This window comes from Ascidiella aspersa, chromosome 1 (assembly GCF_963924565.1).
Source record: "Ascidiella aspersa chromosome 1, kaAscAspe10.2, whole genome shotgun sequence".
NCBI classification, from domain to species: domain Eukaryota; kingdom Metazoa; phylum Chordata; class Ascidiacea; order Phlebobranchia; family Ascidiidae; genus Ascidiella; species Ascidiella aspersa.
Window position 1 is genome coordinate 20,736,681 of NC_139447.1, and position 25,002 is coordinate 20,761,682.

At 34.5% G+C, this 25,002-nt stretch overlaps 2 protein-coding genes across 4 annotated transcripts; one reads left to right on the top strand and one right to left on the bottom strand.

Moving 5' to 3' along the window:
* The first annotated feature begins 5,794 nt into the window (after positions 1–5,794).
* On the top strand, positions 5,795–7,423 carry LOC146168229 (ER membrane protein complex subunit 4-like). Its single transcript, XM_083383329.1, has one exon. The coding sequence runs from the start codon at positions 5,842–5,844 to the stop codon at positions 6,379–6,381; it is 540 nt and encodes a 179-aa protein (XP_083239455.1). The 5' UTR covers positions 5,795–5,841; the 3' UTR covers positions 6,382–7,423.
* Positions 7,424–8,247: 824 nt separating this feature from the next.
* Positions 8,248–24,990, bottom strand: LOC146168230 (NADPH:adrenodoxin oxidoreductase, mitochondrial-like). 3 transcript variants are annotated; one of them, XM_083383327.1, is made up of 13 exons: positions 22,968–24,990; positions 22,727–22,821; positions 15,841–15,936; positions 15,700–15,769; positions 15,527–15,571; positions 15,382–15,450; positions 14,062–14,163; positions 13,892–13,999; positions 13,716–13,809; positions 13,042–13,220; positions 12,326–12,494; positions 11,534–11,698; positions 8,248–9,274 (listed from the first exon to the last, which is right to left on the bottom strand). In XM_083383327.1, exons 3-13 carry the CDS (start codon positions 15,870–15,872, stop codon positions 9,153–9,155), a joined length of 1,155 nt encoding a protein of 384 aa, XP_083239453.1. In that variant the 5' UTR covers positions 15,873–15,936; positions 22,727–22,821; positions 22,968–24,990; the 3' UTR covers positions 8,248–9,152. The 3 variants fall into 3 exon arrangements, with proteins under 3 accessions (XP_083239453.1, XP_083239452.1, XP_083239454.1); XM_083383326.1 differs by having other exon boundaries at positions 15,647–15,769; XM_083383328.1 differs by lacking the exons at positions 22,727–22,821; positions 22,968–24,990 and having other exon boundaries at positions 15,841–17,796.
* Between the last annotated feature and the right edge of the window lie 12 nt (positions 24,991–25,002).

The following is a 25,002-nucleotide window of genomic DNA, read 5'->3' on the forward strand; positions in this document are numbered from 1 at the left end:
TCAATTTGACAAAAAAAAATAATAATTTAAAAAAAAAAAAAAAAAAATTAAAAAAAAATGAAAATAAAAATTATTAAAGAAAAAAAAAAAAAAAAAAAAATTTATTGAAAAAAAAAAAAAAAAAAAAAAAATTATTGAAAAAAAAAAAAAAATTATTAAAAAAAAAAAAAATTATTAAAAAAAAAATAAATAAAAAAAAAAAAAATTATTAAAAAAAAAAAAAAAAAAAAAATTAAATTTCGACGTGGCCCAGTACTGCCATTCCCATATAAAACGCATTACGGTCGGACCATCACTGCCAATCATAGAATACCAAGTTGACCGCGCAAAACCAACTTAAACCTGATAACAACTTGTCAAGGTTTTGATAAAGCCTGATTGAAAGATCGGCCAGGTTGCTTAAGTGATGCAGCCTATAAACGTTTTGACAAAATTTGAAACTTTCGACCTTTATGAATTTTTGAAGGAATATTAATAACTTATCCCCGAATAATTGGTGGTCGAGTCATATCTTATTTTGAAGAGTAGACTCGTAGCTATCACCCTATGTAAGTCACTTAGGGCACATTTTAATTTAAGGGCCGAATATTACTGAATATTAATATCATAAATATGAATATTTTTATGTTTTTTTTTTTTAAAAAGTCTGATTGCTGGCTAAGTTAGGTTGCTTTGAGTAATGTGTAAAAATTTCTAATCGATATCTTGTTTACTCTGCCAACTTCCCTTTGGTGAATCCCACCAGAAGGCCTAAAAGACTAAGTGGCAAACCTCCCTGCGCTGGCTTGAAACTTAACAGCACACAATAGAAGGTATTCTATGATTGGCAGTGATGGTCCGACCGTAATGCATTTTATATGGGAATGGCAGTCCTGGGCCACGTCGAAATTTTCAATAATTTTTTTTTTTTTTTTTTTTTTTTTTTTAATAATTTTTTTTTTTTTTTTTTATTTTTATTTTTTTTTCAATAATTTTTTTTTTTTTTTTATTTTCATTTTTTTTAAATTTTTTTTTTTTTTTTTTTTTAATTTTTTTTTTTTTTTGTTAAATTAAAAAAAAACAGGATGGCAGTCATGGGCCACCATAATCAGTGTGACATCACGATGATGACATGATATGACGTTATACCTGTCAGGCAACATAAACACTTTATAATGGCCAACTAAAATATGTTCGAATGCCAATCCGACGCCTTACACCACAGGTAGATACTTAAACGTCCATAGTAGGATTCTAAATCCAAGCGTTTTCAGAACGCTTCCTATTGGCTGAAATTTTATGACGTAATAGATTCTTATTAAGCGCAAATGTACTGTAGTACTTGACGAAAAATAAAAAGTCGTTAAACACGCAAAACCATAAGACGTTACTTAAAACATAATTGGCTTATGGGTAAATACTTTGACACCGTTTTGAATTTTACGCCGTAAAAGAAGCGCAAAATAACCACACCACCGTTTGTTAAAAAACAAGCGTTATGCAGTATATGTCTCAAAAATTAGTTCAAGTGTGTTTAAACTTGACCAATAATATCCCTAGCCAAAACGAGTTGTGTGTGAATGCAGGTGTGCAAAGCTAAAACAGGCCATTACAAAAAAATTGCGTACAGTCTGCTTAACTGACCGTACGCAGCAACTATGTATACGTACTAAACTTAATAACTTCGTTTTGTTTATTATTTATTAAAATATAGATATTTTTTGTCATGTGCGTTTGAACAACCAACTTAATTGGCAATTTTTTTTTGGCTGCCTTTTACTCTTTTCTAGCTGCCATTTTAGTAACAATAGCCTGCAGTTTCCTGATTGCAAATACCATACAACTTGAATAAATAGGATTGAAAACTTCAGCCTTTACTGTAAAAGTAATGATGATCAAATCTGCAATTGTGTGACAAACTTTGTATTATTTACCAGGCGGCGTGCCACTTTCCTTTAGGTTAGAATTAGTTAATTATGAACTCTAATCTGTTGTGGTGGTCTAAGTAGGCTAAATGAAGCACACAACTTTAAATGAGTTGGAACTATATTAGTGTAAAAAGTCAATTTTACCCACCATTAGTGATTGTTAAACACACCTTAGGATTAGCTATATAAGACTGATTGAATTGATTGTATTTTAAGTTGGCACTTTGGTGCCATATCTAAAACACTTACAATTTTTGTTTCATTTTCTGATTTTCATTAAGATCTTAATTAGCAATTTTTGAGTATGATTAAAGTACAACAAATTAAGGATTTTCTGCTTGTGTACTGTTTCAATCATAGTTACCATTTTTTTCTAACGATAATAAATTAAATCAAAAACATCTAGATTTATTATAAAGAAATCTAAAAACTATTTTTGAAAATATTTAATACGCTTGGACATAACAGGTTTTGCCTTAAGCTTTAGATTTGCTGTTTTAAAAAACATTTTACTGAATATGGACCAGTTATGGAAATCTTGATTTATTAACTCACTAATTAATTGTTTTTCAATTAGCAAAAAATTTAAACTTAAGAAATTACTAAAATAATTATCCTTGATATTAAATCTGCCACAATTTTAGATTACACAACATTTTTGTTATAATAATCTAAAGAAACATCTAAAATCTAAATTATATATTTAAGATCCTAAAGTCCCAAACAGTAAATCTCATTTAAAAAAATGCCTGATTGATAGGAATGGGATGTTCAAAGTAGAATACCAGAGGTATTATTAAATGGTAGTTTCAAATCCAGAATGTTCTAAGTTTTTTAATTGCAAATATTGATTTGTTGGTCCATAACATGAATGACATTAAAGCAATTAGGATTCAAATTGTAAGAATGCACTTACTTTACCGTTTGGTTACGACCTAAACGGGTGAAAACTAAACTATGATGTTCTTGTATATATAATATTTCTTTTGTGTTCTAATGCATTTTATTTCAACTTTCTTAAATTGATAGGCATTTCTATTTATTACTAACTAGGTTTCACATGCTATGAATAGTCTTTTAGATCATCTTCAATGGAGTTGTAAATGTAACAGAAGGGAGCAGGCAATGTGGTATGGTTGTTCCTTAACCCGTTCCCATGGAGCCTTATGTAGCTCAGGTGAAAAAGTGACTGTCCCTGTTGAGCCAAGATCTTGGATTGCAAGCCTCATGTCATGGCTAGATGTTGCTTGCATCACAGCCTGAATTACTGAAACTGATTTTAAATGAATTTTAATCATATTAATTGCAAATTTACATAAGCCAATGAATGTGTATGCAAAGTTTAAAGTCATTTTTATTTAATCTGTGAAGTGTTTTTTGTGATTTTTTCTGTTTTTTTTTATACGTAAGTCTCCTTATCTAGTGTTGTCGATTTTTGGTGTAATAAAGAAAGCATGGTCAATGCATATGTTAGGTATGTGCACATTTAAAAACAAATACATTTTTTGTGAAAACAGTTGTTTCTAGAATATATATATCAGGGGTGGCCACATGCGGCTCTTTACCCAGTTGTGTACGGCTCTTCCGTTCAGGCCCGTTTACACTACAGCTCAACTGAGCTGCGCTGGGCGTAATTTGCATTTAAATTCTATTGTGGCGAGCGTTTCACGCTTTGCTAAACTCAAGCCCCGTGTAGCAGCTGCAGCTAGCTTAAAAATACGCTTTGGAGCGATTTTCACGCTTTGCTAAACTCAAGCCCCGTGCAGCTATAGAAAAACGTTACGTTTGGAGCGATTTTTACGCCCACCGCAGCTGAGCGCAGCTGTAGTGAAAAAAATTCCACGCCCAGCGCAGCTCAGTGCAGCTGAAGTGTAAACGGGCCTTTAGAATGTTTCGATTTCGTTTGGTCAACTTTATGGTGTGGATTATTGCCAGTTCTGAGTTAGTCTGTTTGCCTTAAGGCCAACGTATCTTTAACAATACTTTTGTAACAAGATAAACGCAAACAAATTAAATAAAAAAAATAATAGGGAGAGGAAATATAATAATACTTGACCCACGTAAGCCCAAACGCTAACACGAATAATGTTAGCAATATAAGCCCCCGGACGAAAATGTGGTACGGCAGCATTGCAGCGGATCGACGTGTCCTATTAACAGAGTTAAAAATATGTTCGAAATACCCGTTTGGTATTTTTCTTCTATAAGAAAACTAAATTATCTAGTAGGCCGTTCAGCCGATCGTCTGTTACGTTTTAAAATGTCATCTGTGACGTCATAAAATTTCAGCCAATAGGAAGCGTTCTGAAAACGCTTGGATTTAGAATCCTACTATGGACGTTTAAGTATCTACCTACACCACACAGTATGTTCGGTAGAGAAATTCGCCCGTATATGCGAATCGCCCCTAAAACACTTTTGCATGACCCACAGATTGGGCAGCCCTGATTAAAACAGTAAGTGCTATATATCGAAAGAATTAAAGTTGCTATATATCGAAGAATTTTTTTTACATTTATCCTTTCCTCAAAGTGATTGATAACATTTCGGTTTTACTAGAGTGAAAAATGTGGGTCATTAAATATCTGTGGTGGATCACCGCAGGTCAATGGTTCGCTCATCGCTACCCTGCCCTAGTGTCTGTGATGCTAAAATAATATATTTTGTATGCCGTACCTTTTTATTTTGTATTTTTTTGTGTTGCTTTCTTAATGCAAAAATCAAATAGCACCAAAATTTGAATGCATACCTGAATTCGTGTATTGTGCTTCCAAATTTCGAAAAAAGCTAAATTGTGGTAGGATTTCTAACCTAAGGTGTGCCATTACTGTAACATCGCCAGATTGGAAACTTTGGATATTGCACGGGGAAGATGTTTTGCAGCTGAAAAAATGCGCGGCTGAAAATAAAATTTCGACTTGAACTTGCGCGGCTGAAAATAAACCACCAGACTACCGAAAGTTTGCGACATTATAATAAACTTACAGGTTTACAGCGTTCATAGAATACTTGAAGCACTGAGCAATTTTTGGTTGGTGTGCGGGCGCAGCTAAATATTTAAAAAGTTTGATAGTGTAGCATTTAATATGCAATATCGATATTGCCTAATTTGACGTCACTATACACGTGACCGTTGTCCACTGATGCGTGACCAAAACGCCGAACTGTGCGTTTTTAGCGTTTCGCAGGGGATTCTATATGATGCATTATATTATATACGTCTTATAAACTAGCGTTAAAAAATGTTATGCAACTTCAGTATGCGGCCCGCCAATTTTTTTTGTGCTTGTTGTGGCCCTTGTACCATTTTAGTTGTGCAGGCCTGATTTAAGGTGACACATTTTCGGTCATACACGAGTGATGAGTGAATAAATGTGACGTCAGTTTTATACCAACGTTTCTATTATGTTAATACACTTCTCGTAAATAGTAAAGTTTGTTCGGCTTGTGCGTTTGCTCGAGTCAGATTTGCGCGGCTGAAGGTGCTACTGCGCGGGGGATATCCCCCGCGCAGGCCAAACTTTCCAACCTGGTAACATCGTAGGAGAAATGTAGGGTGAAATGAAAATTTAGAGTGGCAGCCCTGTGTGGATGTGGAGTAGGAAAGAATTATTTCGCTCTCCAAAATATAATACGATTAATTGCTTATTTAAAGCTGTTTACAGTAGTGCAAATTTTGAAGTATGAGGTACTGTTAATGGCTTTAGCAATAAATCGCATTGTAATTTTGCAGATCGCTACATTAGTGCGAATTTTGAATGGGAGAACAAACTTGTTAAAATATGGAAAATCAAATGCATATTTCTTTTTAGGAAATTGTTTTCTAAATAAGTATTTCTGCCTTTCTAAACAAATTATCTTAATACTTTTGTTGGGTGTTTAGAATTTTCTCTATCACTATATATATGTATAATATATAATTGTATTAAAAATAATGCATCAAAATGTGTCCACTATAAACAAGATCAACAAAAGAAAAGAAAGGTGGAATTTGGATACAAATATTCGAAGAGGTGACTTTCGTCCTGAACTCGCAGTGCCTCCAGGATATTCCACTGAGAGGATAGCACAAGTGGATACAACAACAACCAGTGAAAGTGCACACAATGATTTGGTGGACAAGCGGTCGTGGGATATTGCCCTTGCACCAATAAAGGGAATACCAATGAACATTTTTATTATGTACATGGCTGGAAATACCATTTCCATATTTCCTATAATGATGGTTGGCATGATGTTTTTTAGACCTATTCAAGCTTTAATGGGTATTAGAGCCACAACTCGCATGTTGGAAAAGTCCAGTCAATACATACTTCAAACTTTGGTGTACTTTTTAGGAAATTGTCTAGCACTGGGACTTGCTGTATACAAATGTAACAGCATGGGACTTCTACCTACTTACAGTTCAGACTGGCTTGCATTTGCTGACCCTGTTTTGCCAATACAATCAGTTGGTGGAGGAATATCATTATAGAGCAAAGTAAACTATAAAACTTGATTGTACAACTTGTATATATATATGTGTTTGTACTGTGTTGAATTACCAGACTAAAGAGGGCATTTAGCACCTAGCATGATACAATTTTTTAATGTTTTAAAATTTTCGCATTTTCCTGGTATGTTAAGTGATTGCTTTTTTTCATTCAATTTATTGCCAAGTAAAGGAACCTAATTTATACTATTCAATACAAGGTACTAAAAAGTAAATTGTGCATCAGCAAGTATGTGTAACCTAATTTACCACCATAAAATGTGCAAAATCTGGAATGGATTGTGTAGCATAGACCGAAAACAATACAAACATCATTTCACAGACTGGCAACAAGAACTTCGAAAGAATGTTGCTTTACTTTATTAAACTAATTTAGAGCTAGAGTGCCATTAACTACTCATAGCGTTTTTGTGCTGAACAGACTCTCCAAAAAGGGCTTCACAAGCTTAAACATTAGGTGAAAACCCACTTTTCCTCAGAGTCTTCCTCCAACTATTCTTTCCCAATCTTCTCTTCCACCATCTCTCTTTATTTTTCTCTCTAACCATGATAATATTTCCATGTACACATCAGTGAAGACATTTTAAAATGTGCACATTTTTTTGCACTGCACATTGACGCTACATCTCATGTTGTATGGTAGAACGCATGGAAACATACTAAGCATTGTTATAATTCTAATCTATATGGCGTTTGATAATTCTGTTGTCAGATGAAAGTTTTAGGTGCCAGTTTGCACTGTCTACTGTGAATTGGGCTTTTGTTTGGGGCTGGCAAAATCAAAACAAATATAAAGTGAATATTTTAATTGGAAAATAATTCTAATCAATTAATTTTGCATCTAGTCTTTGAAACGGTACCTCTTGCAAAACTACCACTTTCGCATCTCTAAAAACATGCAATGCTTAGCCTGAACCACGCACCAAAGTAAATATATTCAAGAACTGTCTACTCACACTAAATATACAAACAATATTCCTGAAACCTGACAGATAGGGTAAAACCGGACATGTGACTGTGAGCCATTTTTTAACTTTTGCTTTAGGTTTAATGTGTTTAAGTTTGCATTCAAACCCTTTGATTAAGAACCCTGAAACGTCTTTAAAGTGGCAAACAGCACATTGCTTTAAAATCATATATTTAATAGACGAAAAACAACAACAATAATACCAATACTGGCTTTCATTTAGAAGCAGTATTAGTATTACTACTTTCAGAACAGAAATAAATATCCTTAATTTAGGACCCAACAAAATGTATTATCTATGCTGGTACCTAAATATATACTTTAAAATCACCCTCTTTATTGTTGAAAAATTCGGTTACATAATTAAGTACACTTCTGTTTTCTGTATACTTACACACAACAACATAACTATTAATTTTTGCAAGTGGAGAAACTATTGTTATCCTTAACTTTACTTTTTTGCAGGGAGTTTTTTGTCAGACTTGTGGTTCTAAAAAAACAATGTAGTAGGGAAATAAAGCCTTTATTCCGATGTCTGTCTCCCCTGTTGAAATTTACAAATGGTTTATCGTTTTATTGTTTATGTATATGTGGTTGGACTTGAATACGACTTGCTGTAATAATAACTTGACTTTGACTTAAGTTATTTCCCAAATGACTTCACGGGGACTGGAGTCATTTCAAAATAAATTGTTTACAACACTGCCAATTCCTAGAACCAAACATGTAAAGCGAAAAAATGTTCCTAAAATGTTCTCTTTAAAAACTCTTGTTTCGCAGTTAAAATGAGTATTGAGTATTCATCTTATAAAACGAAATCGAAATATGCAGCGGTTGTAGGACTTGAGAACTGTCATTTCAACTCGTAGACTTCCAGGTTAAGTATGCGCTATGGCTATATAGGCTAACTTACTAAATAAAGCAGATAAAACAATCCCAGTAAATTACACGGGCGACACAAGGCACAGAAAGGGCGATATTGTTGCCTGCAGATTGAGGGTGATATAAGAAAAGAAATGCAGGAAAAGTTAAAACAAATTATACGACCAAAGTTAAAGAGTACGGCAATAAGGATAACGCGTCTATTATGATGTTTTAAGACAAGCAAGGACGAAGTTTAATAAAACACAACGTCCTTCTAGTAACGAAAACGACGCGATTAAGGCAATGCAAGTTGCGCAGACAGAGAAATGTAAAACAAATCCGCTCTGCCGGGGACTATTCTCTTTTATTCAAGCTTTCTTGGTAGTATGTTTAATTTAGTCTATGCATTACAGTACAGACAGAAAACACAACATTGGTTTAGTTTAATCATTAATGTTTAATGGTCAGAATCAGTTGTTTCAATTTATCGGGGGTAAAACGCAGCTTAAAGCAAGCCTACAAGGACATGGTGCAACATAGTATGTAATTGTGAATGAAAGGACTGATGTATTTTCACGTTTTTTGACACGCAAAATTCACGTAGACGTAGATTTCGCGATTTACTCCATTTTATGTTTTATATAGGCTAGTACGGATTTTTTATCACACAAAGGTAAATCAGAAATATTAATTAAACTCTTACCCTATTTAAAGCAACGCCGGGTATTTGTTTAGTATACAATAATATTAATTTCCACTCCGTGCATTTGTAGCCAACAATCCGAAGTCACTAATATATATCAATGGCCAGTGCAAAGAGCAAACGATAGCCATCAGTATTCAAAAGCAAATATAAATTAACAAGATGTTGCAAAAAATTTATATGATTGTGCGAAACAATTGAGCTTGAAGAAAAGGTATTCTAAATATTTAGCATATCATTAACGTCGATTATTTTTTCTCTGATTTTTCCCAATATTTTCCCATCGTGCTTTTCTTGCTGATTTATTTTCTCCCAGTGATCCCACGAAGTTACGGGAATACCTTTAAGTAGTAATACATATAATATTTTTTTAAATTTTAACAGCCTAAAGAAATTTACAAAATCGAAGGATTTTTGCACAAAATAATGGCATTTATCAAGATGATTTTGACAAACATGGTTTCGGGCAATTGACTTCACAGCAGTAAGGCCGAATAGAAACCACGTAAGTTCGTAAAACTTGTAACGTGAATCCTGAATAGGGTCGTTGTTGGGGTTATCTGGAACGTCTTTTTTAACTAATTACCTTTTTTTGCAACCTATTATCAGGATATAATTTGCTGTGGGTAAACGAATAGCATAAACTAAACGTTATTAAAGTATTTTTTATTAATAAGGACAGAAGTGGCGTTGGCGACCGACATACAGTTGAGTCCCCTATTATATCTTTGCGACCAACAAGAACAAAGCGGCTGAAATTATTACTTATTTAACTCATACAATGTAAGGCAAAGACTGTACACAGTTTAAAGCAATGGTTCACAGCCTGGGTGTCACAAGAGCTTGTATCGGGGTTGCCGTGTACTAAATGCTGAAGGAAAATTAAATATAACAAAATTATAGCATCGCATGGAAATTGTTCGTAAAGCAGTTTTACATAATCGCAAAACGGGTAGGGTATGTAACGTATATAACGTGGAAACTTCGACGTGCTTCAAATCAATCTGTTAGCCTAAAGGCAAGACACAGGCCATTCAGAAAACTGACGACTACTATATCATCCTTTATGACAGGGGCGTGCAACCTGCGGCCCGCGGAACCAAAATATGTGGCCCGCGGAGTGCATTTTTCGGCCGGCACCAGGAAACATTTAGGCAACTGTTTTACATAACTGTTAAAATACTGAAACTTCCTGACAATTTCTAACTCTAGGTCACCTTATATAGCATGTTAATTTTTGGTTCATTAAATAACCACAGTATGAGGTGGGAAGCGATTTACCTAAAATTACCGCCAACAGTCATTTTAACCGCAAAGCAAATTATAATTGCTACACGAATAAAATCGCCTTAAACGATATCCTTTTGTAGTGCCATTGTTTTAAAACAACCATGGAATTATCGCTGCAGTAGCTGTTAACAGTTAATTACTATAGTTTGTTTATAATTTTGAGTCAAACTTTATAGCAAAATTCCTTGGTTGACGGAAGTAAAAAACGAAAGTAATTCCTAAGTAATGTGGCCTGTTAACAAGATAAAACTACAAAAATGGGTTTTGGATGCGGTTGCGGAAAGTGTACGAGTTGTGTGAAAGTTGAAGGTATGGATTGCCCTGAGCGCTGCAATTTTTTTTGTTCTTGAAATGATTTTAATATTGTGGTCCATATGGCAATATAAAGCATAATAAAGAATGGCAGCTTGATCGTTTTAACTCATTTGAAATGTAATTGTTTTTCAATCAATTTCAATGTTCATGTGAGTTGTAAAAAAAAGAAACAAATTTCTCTCTGCGCAGCTAAAAAGTAGTTTTTTTCCGCAATCATCTGGATCTAAATAAGTTTCCACAGCTGAGAAAATTTGTTACTTCAAAGATTGCATTGTACGGTTCAACGTACGTGTCTGAACAACTTTTTTTCTAAAATGGGGTTCATGAAATACCCTCATCGCTCAGAACTGACTAAAGTACACCTGGAGATTAGACCTCGGGTTGCCAGCACTTAAGAACCTGGATAGGGTGGTTTGTGATTGGGAAAGCAAGTCATTCAAAGCTCTCATTAAAGTGATTTTAAAGCTTTTCGGTTGAATCTCAATAAACTAAAAACGAAACGGTTTTCTTTTCGTGGTAGTACTAAAACGGGTAGTCGACGAGATATCTGCAAGTGGCCCGTGGTCTAATCCGAATACACATATTTGGCCCGGCTGTATAAAAGGTTGCACACCCCTGCTTTATGGGGTTGCCTAATTAAATATATTGAGTGGTATTTTTTTTAACCTATGTAATGCAAAACACTTCCTACACAATACATTTGTGGCGAATTGTATAAATTAGAGACCAGGGGCACACTGCATAAAACTAGCCACAATAAAGAAGTGGGAAAACAACTGGGCTACTGAACACTCTGGCGGCGGAGTCGGTCGGACTGGAACGTGTTTGCGCAGTAGCAAGTTTAGAATCGATTAGACCGCATACTGTATATCGTAATAATTTTTTTATTATTGATTTAACGATAATCAGGTGACAGTCTTACGACTGAATAGACCTTACGTAAGTGGATGAGTTATAACTGTGAAAACTTTTTATGAAAATAAAGACCAACCAACCGTTTGCTACAAGTTGTTGTATAATTTCAATACTTCCAGCACGCCGTGATTTTGCAAGACTATCAAGGTCTTTTAGTAATAAAATACCAGTTTGAATGCTATCATTTGAACTATCGGCAAGGACACCTTGCGCTCCATGACAGCACCACCCACAGGCATAAAGACCTGTAATATTGTTTACTGGTTATTTGCAATTCGTAGGTCATACACAGTATAGTATCTAACATTCTAAAACAGTTTGTCAACAAGTGTCAAGTTGACATGCACAATCAAAATGCAATAGAATTATTACTTTGAAGCAAAACCAATTTACAAAACAAATAGACATGCAGCAAAGCAGGTGGGAGGCTAATAATGTTTAAACTAGATAAATATAAAAACAATTCAAATTTCGTACGGCCGTTTATGTTTACCCGATTTGTGAGAAGTTTTTCAGACCACAGGCGCAGTGCGAACAATGACGCTCTTTTAAGTGGCATCATGGTCACAAGAAAGTTAGAAAATCGCTGGCTTTAAATATTCTGTATTGGTTGCAAAAGGTAAACGCGGCAATTTGGATATTAATTAAAAGGTTTACATCATTTTTTTTTTTTTATATTTTGCTGATTTTAATGAAATAGAGCAAACATTTGCATTAAAATGTTTTTTTTTTAAACTATTGAAAAAAGGTTATGATGGGTTTTATGCAACAAATTTTAGCATTTTAAAATTACCGATTTATAAATACAGAACTGGAACCTTTGTTAAAGTAAACTTTGGTACTATTTTTGTTTATAAGTAGGACAATTGTACCTTTGATGTTTAAGATTCTTCCATTCTCTTGAATAATTCTTCCTTTACAAAAGGGAATTAGCGTTTCAATTGGTTTATTACCATACCCAATACATGAAATTAAAATATCACAAGGTAGATCTTCTTCGATACTTGTTTCAGATATTATGGGATTAAATGCATCATCACCCTGAAGACATTGAACAAATATTCCTTACTAACACTGTAGACTAAAAACGTTTATACTGGCAAACTTTTAGTAGTTACAACAGACTTCGACCTAGGAATGATAACCAATGCCAAGTGGTAGAATAGGGTGGTATCGGTGTTGATCTATTTGTAAATTAATATAGACATTGTGGTTATGATTTGCACCTAATGGAGCTTTTTTACATTGGAAGGTAAAAACATAGTGGTTAACAACTGAAGGTAACCAAACATTTTAACACTAAAGCAATTTTTTGCCAAATAACCTGGAAAAATACCATTGAAAGAATGAAATTCATCTATTTTTATTCATTTGGCAATCTATCGCATCAGGAATATATTTTGTATTGGATTAAAATGTCAAGTATCGAACATTCCTAATTAGTCGTTAGTTTTTTGCCACATTTTTTTGACTCATATACTTAAGAGTTAAAAAAATAAATAAATAAATAAAATAATATTTTCTAATAGCAAAAATCATATTAAACTATTTTTTTAACTACTAAAAATCTTAATATTGATAGGAATACCTTCATTTCATACTTCTTTAAACGCACACCAGAAACTTTCCCATTTGATTTTAAAATTTCAACAGGCGCATGCAAGAATTTGATGTTCAACTTGTCACTACTTTCCAATGTTTTCAAATTCGAATTAGCAACTTTTAAAAGGTAGGATATTAGACGTACTTGCTTTCTCTTCTGCAAATCTTTTAAAACATAACTTACAGACTTTTTCTGTTTGTCATAATTCAATTCACTTTTTAAGAGTTTCATGCACATGTTTAAAGTGTGAAACCTAACCATGTATATAACTATGTGTTTTTTCTTTCACCTATATCAATTTTCTTGATACAAAACCTTACATAGATGAGGCACAAATGTCCGGATGTTCCAGACTCTAGTTAAGGAACACTATTATACACCAAAAAGAAAAAAAAATCATAAAAATCCTATTACAAAAAATAATGTTCATGAGTGCATATAAAAGATTTAAATATGCATTGAGGTTTGTAACTGTAGGCTGAAGACAAAATTAAAAACCATATAGACAGATATTTCTGAATGTATTTTTTTAATTTTGATGACAGCTGGACTGCCAAAAAGTTTATTGGGGCAGCATAATTTATTTAAGAACAACCTTAAAAGTAAAGATACTCACAGATATTGTAAAACATCACATAACATATTGACTTTATACCTACCCCTAACTTTTATTGCATTTTTAACAGATTTATTGAATTGTTCCATATCAATTCTTGTGTATATTCCTGGAATTTCCACAATTTCAGAAAGTTCCTACAAAGTTTTGAATGCAATATTTAAAATTGTGGAGTATTCAAAAAAAAATAATGGCCAAATTCATATATTATTTTAGCACCTTTCGCGTACAGGCCATCTGCATTGGACCCCGACGAGCAACTAAATACACTTCATTAATATTGCTGTACTGTAATTTATTGTAAGCTTCCGATGATATATCTGTTGCCTGCAAAGATTACAATTAAAAATACACCTCTATTTTTAAAGGAATAGTATCTGTAAAGTTACCTTTAGTTGATCCAAAGGCTTTAAGAGCATTCTTGCACAATCAAGGGCAACATTGCCAACTCCAATAATTATGGCTCTTTTACCAGATAAATTCAATTGTATCTACATAATATAAATTGTTAAACCTAAATATGTAAGTTAAACACAAAATATAAGAGAACTTACAGCATAATTAAAAACTTGCACTTTATAAAGCAATTTTTCAACTTACATAACAAATTGAAAGATGTTCTAGTTTCCCGTGTTAAAAATAAATTATATTTCGAATAAAGAGCAATATTACATACTAGACCAGGGATGGACAACTTTTTTTAGTCGCGGGCCAAAAGCAAACTCAGAAAGGTCTCTGTGGGCCGATAAATTTAAACGGTGTAGACTTTCTGCATCTTATTATAACAACCACACTGACAGTTAATTAGAGATAATACCAGGGTATGGTATGTTGTCATTGAAAAGGGGTCTAAACTACATGCTACATTCGATGCAGGAACAAGATTTTTACGAAGGGCCAAAAAATTTTGCTTTTACAAGTTGAAAAATACAAGAAATATGAGGAATTGCTTGTGTCCATTTTGTAAAATGGGTTGCGGAGCCACAGGATTTCCGCTGCCGGATCTGGCCCGCGGGCTATATGTTGCCCACCCCTGTACTAGACAAAGTACCCTGCGTGCCCAGGCAGGAGTATTTACCAGTTTAAATCTAAATGGTGAAAAACTACTAAATTTGGTGTGGTTAAACACAGGGTAAAAAATCATCACTATTGTATATTATTTGGTAACATTTAAATTTGCTAGACTCATGTTATACCTAATGATTATAAAAATTAGTGTGGCAAAAAACACTAAACAAAAAGTAGAGTTGTCAATAGTACAGTCTTCGTCAGAGCGCTAAATAATGCGAAAATATTATTAAAAATGGCTATCACTTTTGGTAAACAAACATTTCAAAAACTATGATGTGTTTTTTAGCATTTTGCCGTGATCAGAAATAATATATAACTTAAAAAGCAGTGAGTTGGGTCCAACATGAATCAACGAAAAAAAAAAGCAAAATGCCATTAAGCTTAAAATTTATTTTTTCTGACCTGTAGATAGTTGCTCTAACTATGTTTGAAAAATGTTGCGTCGTTCAAGAAGCACTTATTTACAAAGTGAAACAGGGAAGTTGAACTTTTTTATGAATCACTGAATCATTGGGGGTTTCACATTTTGAATTTTTTTTAATGAACACCATTATAATTGAGTAATGTTTTTCGTTTACTGACAAACATAATTGCACAGCTGCAGTTATTAAATACCAAAATAAAATAAAAAAACTCACATTTTTTTGACAAGGGTGCCCATTGTACCATCCCACAAATTGATTTGAGGTAAAGTAATTTGCTGCATTCTGTTCAATATATATTAGTTGAGTGAAATGTCTTTAAAAAATATTGCACCAGTCTTTATACTTAATTGCAACATACATTTCCTGGAATGTTTAGCTTCAACTCCTCCTGTGCCCCATAACACTAAAAAAAAGATTAGCGGTAATCACAAAAGTATATAAATTTGATGATTTAACAAACATAAATGATTCTATATACCAAAACAACAGCATGATAGGCTGAAAACAACTGAGTTAACGAAATGTCTTTACCAACTTCAACATTTCCAAAAAAAGAAAACCGGTCCGAATTTGCAGTTTTTGTATAGCCATTAATAGCATTCTACAACAAAAAATAATCTTCGTTTTTGTTTGTAAACAAATAATATCTAAAATTTAAAATGCAATTATTACTTTAACATCCTGATGGTCTGGAGAGACACCATAACGAATTAAGCCAAATGGAACAGGTAGCTTTTCATAAACATCAACTATGACAGACTGGTGATTCTGCAAGAAAACTGTTTAATGTAGATTAACAAAAATGGGTAACTAAAAGTATTCGCAAATGAAAAATCTGATTTCGTTTTTGAGATAAGGCAATATTATATTTTCCCCCATATCCAATAATGAGACTTAATTTATGCTTGTTTGTCTTAGCAATAGCATTTAGGAAAACTACAATTTAGTCAAATACAGTGAACAATATTGCGCTGATTTTTGCATGTACGTCTTCCCAGCTCGTTTTAGTTTGTTGACTGCCATGTCTTCTCAGCTAACTCTGTGGACCCATCGCAGTTAATATAAATATAAATAAAGGGTATATTGTACTCGCCACATGCAACTATCATCTTGTTGTGTTAAATGTAAGGTTACTTGATTAAACTACGCACTGCAGAGAGGTTGTGTTTTATGCGAGCCTACAAAAGTGGAATTCGCGCAAGTTACTAACTAGACGTCTTGCAGATATTCACGAGGATATTGTAGGCCCTTTCTTATTTCACAAGGATTTACATACTTATTCACGTGTATCAATCATTCTACTCTATGTTCGCAACGATGCATACAGAACACCTTTGCAGTGCCCATTATGATGGACCTTTCAAGGTCTTATAAAAAACAGCAAGTATTTTTGACTTGAAATAAACGGTCATCAAGATACAGTTTCCATAGACCGTCTTGAGCCTGCTAATATTGAACAACTTTTTGTGCCAACAGGTTCGTAATCATCCAACATATACACTCTATGGTCGCTTGATAAATTTACCAATTCGTTTGGTGTGTAACAGTGATGGGGTTATTGTAGCATGTTGTTTATTTATTGTATTCGTGACATGCCACATGCATCTTGTTGTGTTGAATGTAAGGTCACACAATTAAACCACATGCTGCTGAGAGGTTGTGTTTTACGTGAGCCTACAATTTGAAAAGCAAAACTGTTCATCAAGTGGATAGCAGTCAATAATAGTTTTAAACATGAAATTTATTGCTGCTCAATGGCATTTTAAATAACATAAACTTTAATGCAACAATGGAGTCATACTTAATAAGAAAAACTGCAAGCCCCTTATATGGGTTAATATGATCCTGAGGAGCCTATACACTTAGTGTAAAATCCTTGCTCTAGAACAATAGCAACAGGTGTGCAGCAAGACCATTGTGCCATGTTTTACTTGTGCTTTTTTCCAAAAGCTACTATTCTAATAATACAAAAACGCATATTTTAGACCAGAGGTTTTCAACCTTTTTTGCACATGGCCCACTAAATTAGTAAAAAAAATGGCGTTGGCCCATTAACGTTTAATGAAAAACACCAAGTTTGAACAACACAATAAATTAATAAAGCTTGTACATTATTTCAAATGCGTTAAGTCGCCCGAAACGTAATGGCGTGGCTTGGGACCGCCGAGGCGAGTTGCTCAATATAGTGGTGGGATTCAGCCGGTTCACAAAAATTTACACCTTGAATATTGCATAAGGTCAAAATACCTACCTTGATGAGATATATATTTTTCGCAAGTAACACACCTACGAGAACGTCGCGTCACACCGGTTGCGGAGCACTGTCTTAAACCAGGCAAAATTACTGCTCGTAAACAAAATAATAAACGTAACAATGACTAATAATACGTAAAAAAGGCCAAGGTTTTTTTAAGGTTTGGTTTGGGAGGCCGCTAAGTAGTTTTAAGAGACTGCAAGTGTTTCATTTAAATACCAAAAAATAGCCATATTTGCTTAAACAAATTATTTATTAGGCTACTGGCAGTGCACAATCACAGAACAAATTTTTCAGGTTCTATCTCATGCAACAAAACAGATGCGCAATCCCGTTCCCATCCGCCAGCTTCCATTTGTTCTTTGTTTGCAGATTCCAACGCCCAACGCCTTCAATGCTCGCACTGTCACTGTTCGTTGGTCCTTTGTTTTTTGCCACTTCTCAGCTATCTTTTTTGCATCCTCGTCAGTGAGCTGCTCCGGACCCATCATCGAAATGTTGATTAGAGCATTCAGGGTGATATCTAGTAGCCTATTTTGTTGCTTGGTTTTCACACGACATAGAGTCAAAAATCCTCACTCTGGCCAGGCGGTTGCTAGAGGAATTGACAATGCAATACAGCAAAGTCGATGCAGCTCTGGAAACATTTGCTGGAATACGTTGTCTCGAGTAATTTTGCTGCAGACATCACTGGGATCTTGGCAGAACTCAAATTCTGGCATTGTCATTCTATCTTTCAACGTTTAATAATCATTTAGTACTTTCAAGGTTTGTTCAGCAGGAACAATGTCAGGGGTATCAAGAGAAATCTCATTAGCATCAAAGATTCGAAAAGCAGAGAGTACCTCAGGCTCAGGGAAACGTTCTTCGAGATTACAGAGCAGTGCCTCACAGTATGTTTCTGTGGTGAATCGCAGCAGTTTAAAATCATCTTCAAGAAGTGTAGTTTGAGATCTTGGTAAAACTTTTGAAATCTTCTCCCAGTCAAGTTTTAGGCTGTTTAAAACCTGATCTGGCAATGCTCCTAATGTATTTTTTGCATATTGAAAGTGCCGACTGCATGTGAGAAAAGTGAAAACTACCTTTTTGAAACAACAATGATAACTTGTTGAGATGGACCAAAGCAGCATTCAGCAAGTAAAGGGAGAAAATAAAGCGTTTGGAGCAAATTAAATGAAGAATACCAACTGCTGTGCAATCTTTCTTCTCGGTAGCAAAATATTGGAGCGTAGCGTGTACAGCAGGCAGTTCTGCTTTTATTGCGATTACAGCCTGACCATGAGATAGCCAGTGAGTATGGCAGGCTTTAACTAATTTTCGCGCAGACGAATCAACAGCAACAGTTTGCATTTCTTGTAGTTTTGCGGTCTTGAGTGGTGAAATGGAAAAGTACTTCCACGTCTGGACTAAGCCACGTTCACAATCCTGGATGTTTTGTAGCTCCTTTACCGTGTACATGCCAAGGCTAAGCGATGCACATGGCAGTGCACTGTGTAGGTAATCGGATTTTGTGCAGTCAATTTCTGTGAGAGGGAATTTCAGCGGCCTATCATTGTAGCAGCTCCATCGCATGCAATAGCGACATGTTTACCCACATCAAGACTGTAGTCAGCAGCGACCTCTTTCCAGAGTCGGAATAGGTTGGCAGCAGTTGCCCCGCGAGCGTCTATCCGACAGATATTCAAAAATGCAGTTGCCTGGCGTCCCTTTTTATTGACGTACTGAACAAATGTAATATATTGCTACAAAGTAGCAATATCGCTTGTCTCGTCGACCATGGTAGCCCAGCATAGGCTTTGCTTGACATCAGCAACGATGCGATCAGTCAGATGGTCGGAGATAAGCAAAATAAACTCCGTCACTGCTGTTGAACTAATATGTCGCAGGTCATGAAGCCGGTCATTGTGACCAATGCGGTCAACCAGTGTTTGCAAGGAAACAACTTTTCGATTCGCTACTTCCTCTTTCAGTACCCAGTAAATTAGGTGTACTCTCTCAGCCACTGTTTTGGTTTTATTTAAGACACGATCCTGATACTTTGTGTGAAATAGCGAGACACGTTGGTTCTGTTCCAGTTCAACTGCTTACTGGTGTTGCTCTGAGCTCAGATGCATATCCAGACGAGAGGGGCGCTGAGGTCTGGCAGGTATGCTGGTGTAAACATCAGCAAACTTGCCTCGGCCAGTGATAGCTACTGGATGCTTAGAGCAAAGCAAACATATTATGCCTCCGTTAGCATGCAGGGTGAACACGTTCATTCGTAGAGCATCATCAAAACCTTTCAGTTTAATCCACAGTCGTCGATGATGCAACAGGAAGAGTCGACTGCTCTTAACATTTTCAGAAGAATTGCGGTCATTCAGTAAAACACAATCAGAACTTGTGGTGCTGTTGGCAGATGCGGTTTCGGGGGTTAGAGCAGCAGTACGTGTTTACGGTTTACCAGAAAAGAACTGCTTTATACTTCGATTGTTAGGTTTATCAGAGGATAAGCGTTTACGCTGCAACATTTTCACATGAAATAACTCACAAAAAAAACTATTTTTAAGTTAAAAAATAGAAAAATTTATTCTAAATTTTATCGCAAAAACGATCTTTCTATCTCAAAAATGCTCAAGATAGCGACTGTCACGTCTTCCTTTTCTTTTACCAGGAAAGAGATCGCTGATCAATTGACGACTGAATAGTTATACTTCTGAGATGGCTGATCAAAATCTTCAGAGAACTGGCAAAAAGGGCAATGTAATCTACAATAGCACTTGCAAGGCGATTAAAACTTGATAGCAACTGTCAGCACTTACGTATTTCTTAATTTCTGTCCTTCCTCTCTTTTAGACTCAAAATATGCCGCGTTATATAATGCCAAAAATATTCTCCCACCTACGAGAAGCTTTGGTTAAGGTACGTCACAAACAATTGTTAAAACTAAACGTCAGGTTGAGTAAATACGTTTATGACGAGCTTAAACACCTCAACATCATAAGCTTCATAATATTCAGTTTAAGTCAGAGAAGAGTCCATAAGGAATAGAATTAACTCGAATCTAGGTTTCGCAAGAAAAGCAATTATTACGTTATTTCTGATTTCAAAGGTTACTTTAGGACAAACATTAATCTTTAAAGATGCGGTACAAACCTAGGCATTTAAACTACATACAATCAACGCAACATAAAATGAATTATTCGACAAGGCACAGCTTAAATGATTGTGACAGTGACCAAGCAGCCTGCCCAACACGGCCGCCAAACAAGTTTGCTGCACAATTAAACAAAGTGTGCTTGTTGGCTTCTGCTTGTTATGTTTCCACACGTAAAAACTGATCATTACGGTCCCCCAAAACACCTTAAAAAAACACTGACACAAGGCGATTGTTACGTTTGGACAACCTTACCAGCACTAGTACCACACGTTGGGTGGCGAGAAATCTAACACATTGCAAGAAGAAATGATGTCACAAATATAACATTAGGTCAAGGTGTTTGCTATTTATTTGTCCACTACTCGGCCATGTCCCATAGGTTAAAAACCTCTGGTTTAAACTTTAAACCAGGGATTCCCAACTATTTTACAATCTCGTACCACTTGGACGCTCTGTAGTGTCACGCGTACCACTTCTTGCAGAACAAGTAATTTGATTTAATAATATTTTTATCTCTTTTTAGCTTACAACTAGCATTATTCCTCAATGCTATTTGTAGCTTAAACTATAAAACAGTAGATTATATCAATCAAGAGCAATCAGTTATGACCTGTATTTTGAAGATCGCATTGTTTTGAAACAACAGAAATAGTTACGTAACAATAAGAATGGGCTTCAGGAAAAGTTTTTTTATGTAAACAAAACCAATAAATTGAGGGTTTTGTGAAAATAACGGAAGCTTCACCCGTACCACCTGAACAGCCTTGGTACGCGTACCACAGGTTGGGAACCCCTGCTTTAGACAGCCATTTTGCTTGTATGCAATAATTCTGGTAAACACAATTTCCTTATATTTAAACGTTTTTTGAAACGTATGTTACGTTTAATCGCACAAAGTCGTAATTTTAAATCTTTTTTTCAAACAAACTTAACTATCAAGTCATTTATGGATCTTAACAATGCCACAAAAGATTGTAACCTTTGTATAGATCCGGAACCCCGGAGAAATTAACCTTCCGCTTGAAACCCATGCAAGTTCCATGTAAAATAATAGGCATTTTGTACTTATTATCCACCTTGATTTTCTTTATAATTTTTTTTATCTTGGTTTTTGTTGCACAAATTTATCTTGGTTGGTGTTGAAGACTATATTCAAAAGTATGAAACACAACATTCTTGTTGTGTCGCAAGTGATAAAAGATGGCGGAGCAATCCTATACAACCGGGGTTCTCAAACCAGGGTATTTGAACTCTAAAAACTGCGGCGATCAGTGAGTAAGTTTATTTTACAGGCACTGTGATCATTTTCCGTAACAGTGATTTTAGGAAATCGCTGCTATCCTTCATGTGACAAGCGTGAACAAAGTTAAAGTTAAGCTTACTGAGTGCATCATACAAGCTAAAACCACCATGCTGTGCAAGCTTAACAAACAAAAAAATACATTTATTGGAATGGTATTATAAGTATCAAACTATTTAATATTTCCAGCATAAGCAATGTTTTATTTAGACACCATTGTGTGACCCTTTGGAGTTACTTTGTTTTGTGACGTAACTGCCCAAAACTACCAATAATGTAGTCAATTTTAGTTTATTTACTACTGTGCATGCTCTAATTGGCCAAAAATGTATGTTTTATAAAGTTGTAGATAGACCAAAGTTAAGGCTTCCAACCCTAAATACACATGTTTTGTCTTTTTAAGTCATTGTTTTTAAGGGGCATGCCATACATTCATACAAATCAAAAGGGCACACAGATAACAAAGGTTCGAGAACCCCTGCACTAGAATATTGCATTATTCTAAAATATGATTAGAAGACAATACAAATTAAAAACAGAGTTTTATGAAGTAACTCAGAAGGATCCATGCAAAAGTTATCTAAACTTAAATTGAAATATATTTAATGTGAGTTTTAAAACAAAAATATAGATTTTCAACTTATTTAAATTCAATCATATAAATGGAGGCTTAATAACAATTGATTTGGGATAAATTGCCAATTGGCACGGATATGATAATCAAAACTGACAGATAATAAATTTATGGAAGGAAAAATCAGATAACAACTTATTATACAACACAAATCATCACAAGTTGTTTTTTCTTTGCTGGCAGTGTCAAATATCTTTGTTAGTGTACTGCAACAATTATCAAAAAATGTACCTTAAGCAAAGTTTGCGCAACAACAAAGCCTGCAGGGCCACTTCCAATAATGGCTACATGTTGTGCCTTGTGTCTTCTAGAGAACCATGCCTTACCTGTAAAAGTTGTAAATTTAATAGGCCTTATTACTTTTTTTCAAAAAATCTAAGTTTATTAAAAACTCGCTAGTTTAAACTTAAAAGTTTTGCATATAGCCTTGACAACAAACAGCAATATACATATTATTATTTGTTTAACATACCTCCTATGAAACTCTTTTGGGTTCTTGAAGCCAATAACAGTGTTTGAAACTTAAAAAATACACAGGGTTTCATCTTTATTAATTTACAAACTTTAACTACAAAATAAATGCACACAAATTTTAAATGCATTTAGATCCACACATTTTCAGAAAAAGGCATGCTGGAATCCTCTTAAGTTAAAACCAAAGTTCATTTCAGGACATTTTGTTAGATAAATACTGAACCATAAACTTTGACAAAAAAAGTTATTATTTCCAAAGGACAACTAAATACATTTCAAAACACCAAAACTGAAAGGTGATAAAGAAAAAACACAACAATTTTAGCTTATTTGGTGACATATTGACCAAGCAAGCAAAGATGATCTGTTAACATCATATTTTTCAAACAAAATGTTGTGCACAGAGATAAAAATCTCAAGTTATGGGGAAAATGATTTTTACCCCTAAAGCAGTGTTTTTAACCATGTGGGATGCCCACCAATTTTTGTTGGGGGCATGAGTGCTAATTCAACATTTAATTTTATATAGCAATTATATTGGTTCCATGCTACATTTGTTAGTTCTGGAACACATAAAAAGACCAATAAGATCTAAATAGCAATAATACCTAAAGTAGAAAAAATCTATAATACCGTAATATTCGGATCAACAACATAATAAAGCCAAATACACAGTAATACCCGCGAAAGAATAAGATCTAAATAAGACATAAAATCGCCAGAACAAGTCCTAAATTTATTAGAATATGGCCATAATAACGTTTAGGTCTTATTCTTCTTTTCTCACTAATTCCGATTTACACGTTATTACGACTAATAGGTCTTAGTCCTATTTTGGTCTTATTTCCAACTGTTTTTTTATGTTGATGTTGTTCTTATTTCTATCTTGTGGCTGGAGTCCGTTAATTCTGCTTTGCTGTCCTATACTTTACATAAAAAAATGATATGATTAGATAAGATACAGCAAAATATTGTTGTTAATTTTGTCATTTTTCACCTATTCATTTTTATTAGTTTTTCAGTGTTTAAACCTAATTTATTTATATTTGCTGTTTTCATGATGGATTTTGGGGATGTTCAGTATGAACAATCTGGATGATGGATATTTAAGTAATGTATGGCAGCTGGGCACCAGATCATGCCCTTCCAAAATATATTTTTTGCCAACTTTACCTCTGTAACTGCATAAAATTATTGCGCTTTACATGAATTTTTAATTTTTGTATTTAGTTTTATCCTGTGAAGCACGGAGTCCAACCATTTGACTTTTCTGGTTCAAGTTCAGTTCAGATTTTTTTGGAATACGGTTCAGTTCCGGTTCGGATACAGCGTTAAATCTAAAAATGCGGGTCAATAAATGTAGAGAACAATATTTGCATTGTAAGTCATTTAATCTAAGTTACGTGACATATTAAAAAACAGCAACTCATTATTGAAATATCTGAAAAATAAAAAAATCAACTTTTATTTAATCAATATTCATATTTTTTTCATAAAATTTCGAACATGGCATAACTTGACTCTGTAAAATACAAGTTGTGATGTCATGCTGGAGTAAACCGCATTTGTTTAAAGGTTCAGTTAAGGTTCAGGTTCTTTCAAATTATTGGGTTCAGTTCTGGTTAGGCTCCTTGAAATCTTACAAAAAAGGTTCAGGTTTGGTTACGGTTCGGCGAAAATAGACCCAAAACCGGTTTATAAAGTTCCGGTTCGGTTCCGGTTCAAACTCCCTGCTGTGAAGTCATAAATTTTAGCCCCAAAAAATCTTTGTGTATACTATTGAATGTTTTCTGTCTATTCAAAAAAAGACACATAATAATTAAAGAATAACGGCCCTCATGAAATGCAGTTTTTACCAACTTAGGTACACAATAAAGTTATACTGCTTCCCTGAACTATTTCTCTTAGTAACCAGGGGTCGGCAACCTACAGCCGGCAGGCCACATCTGGCCCGCCAATGCCGGCCCACGACTTCTTTTACAAGCTGACACAAGGCCATGGCTCAAATTTTTAACTATACAAAAATGCCAAAA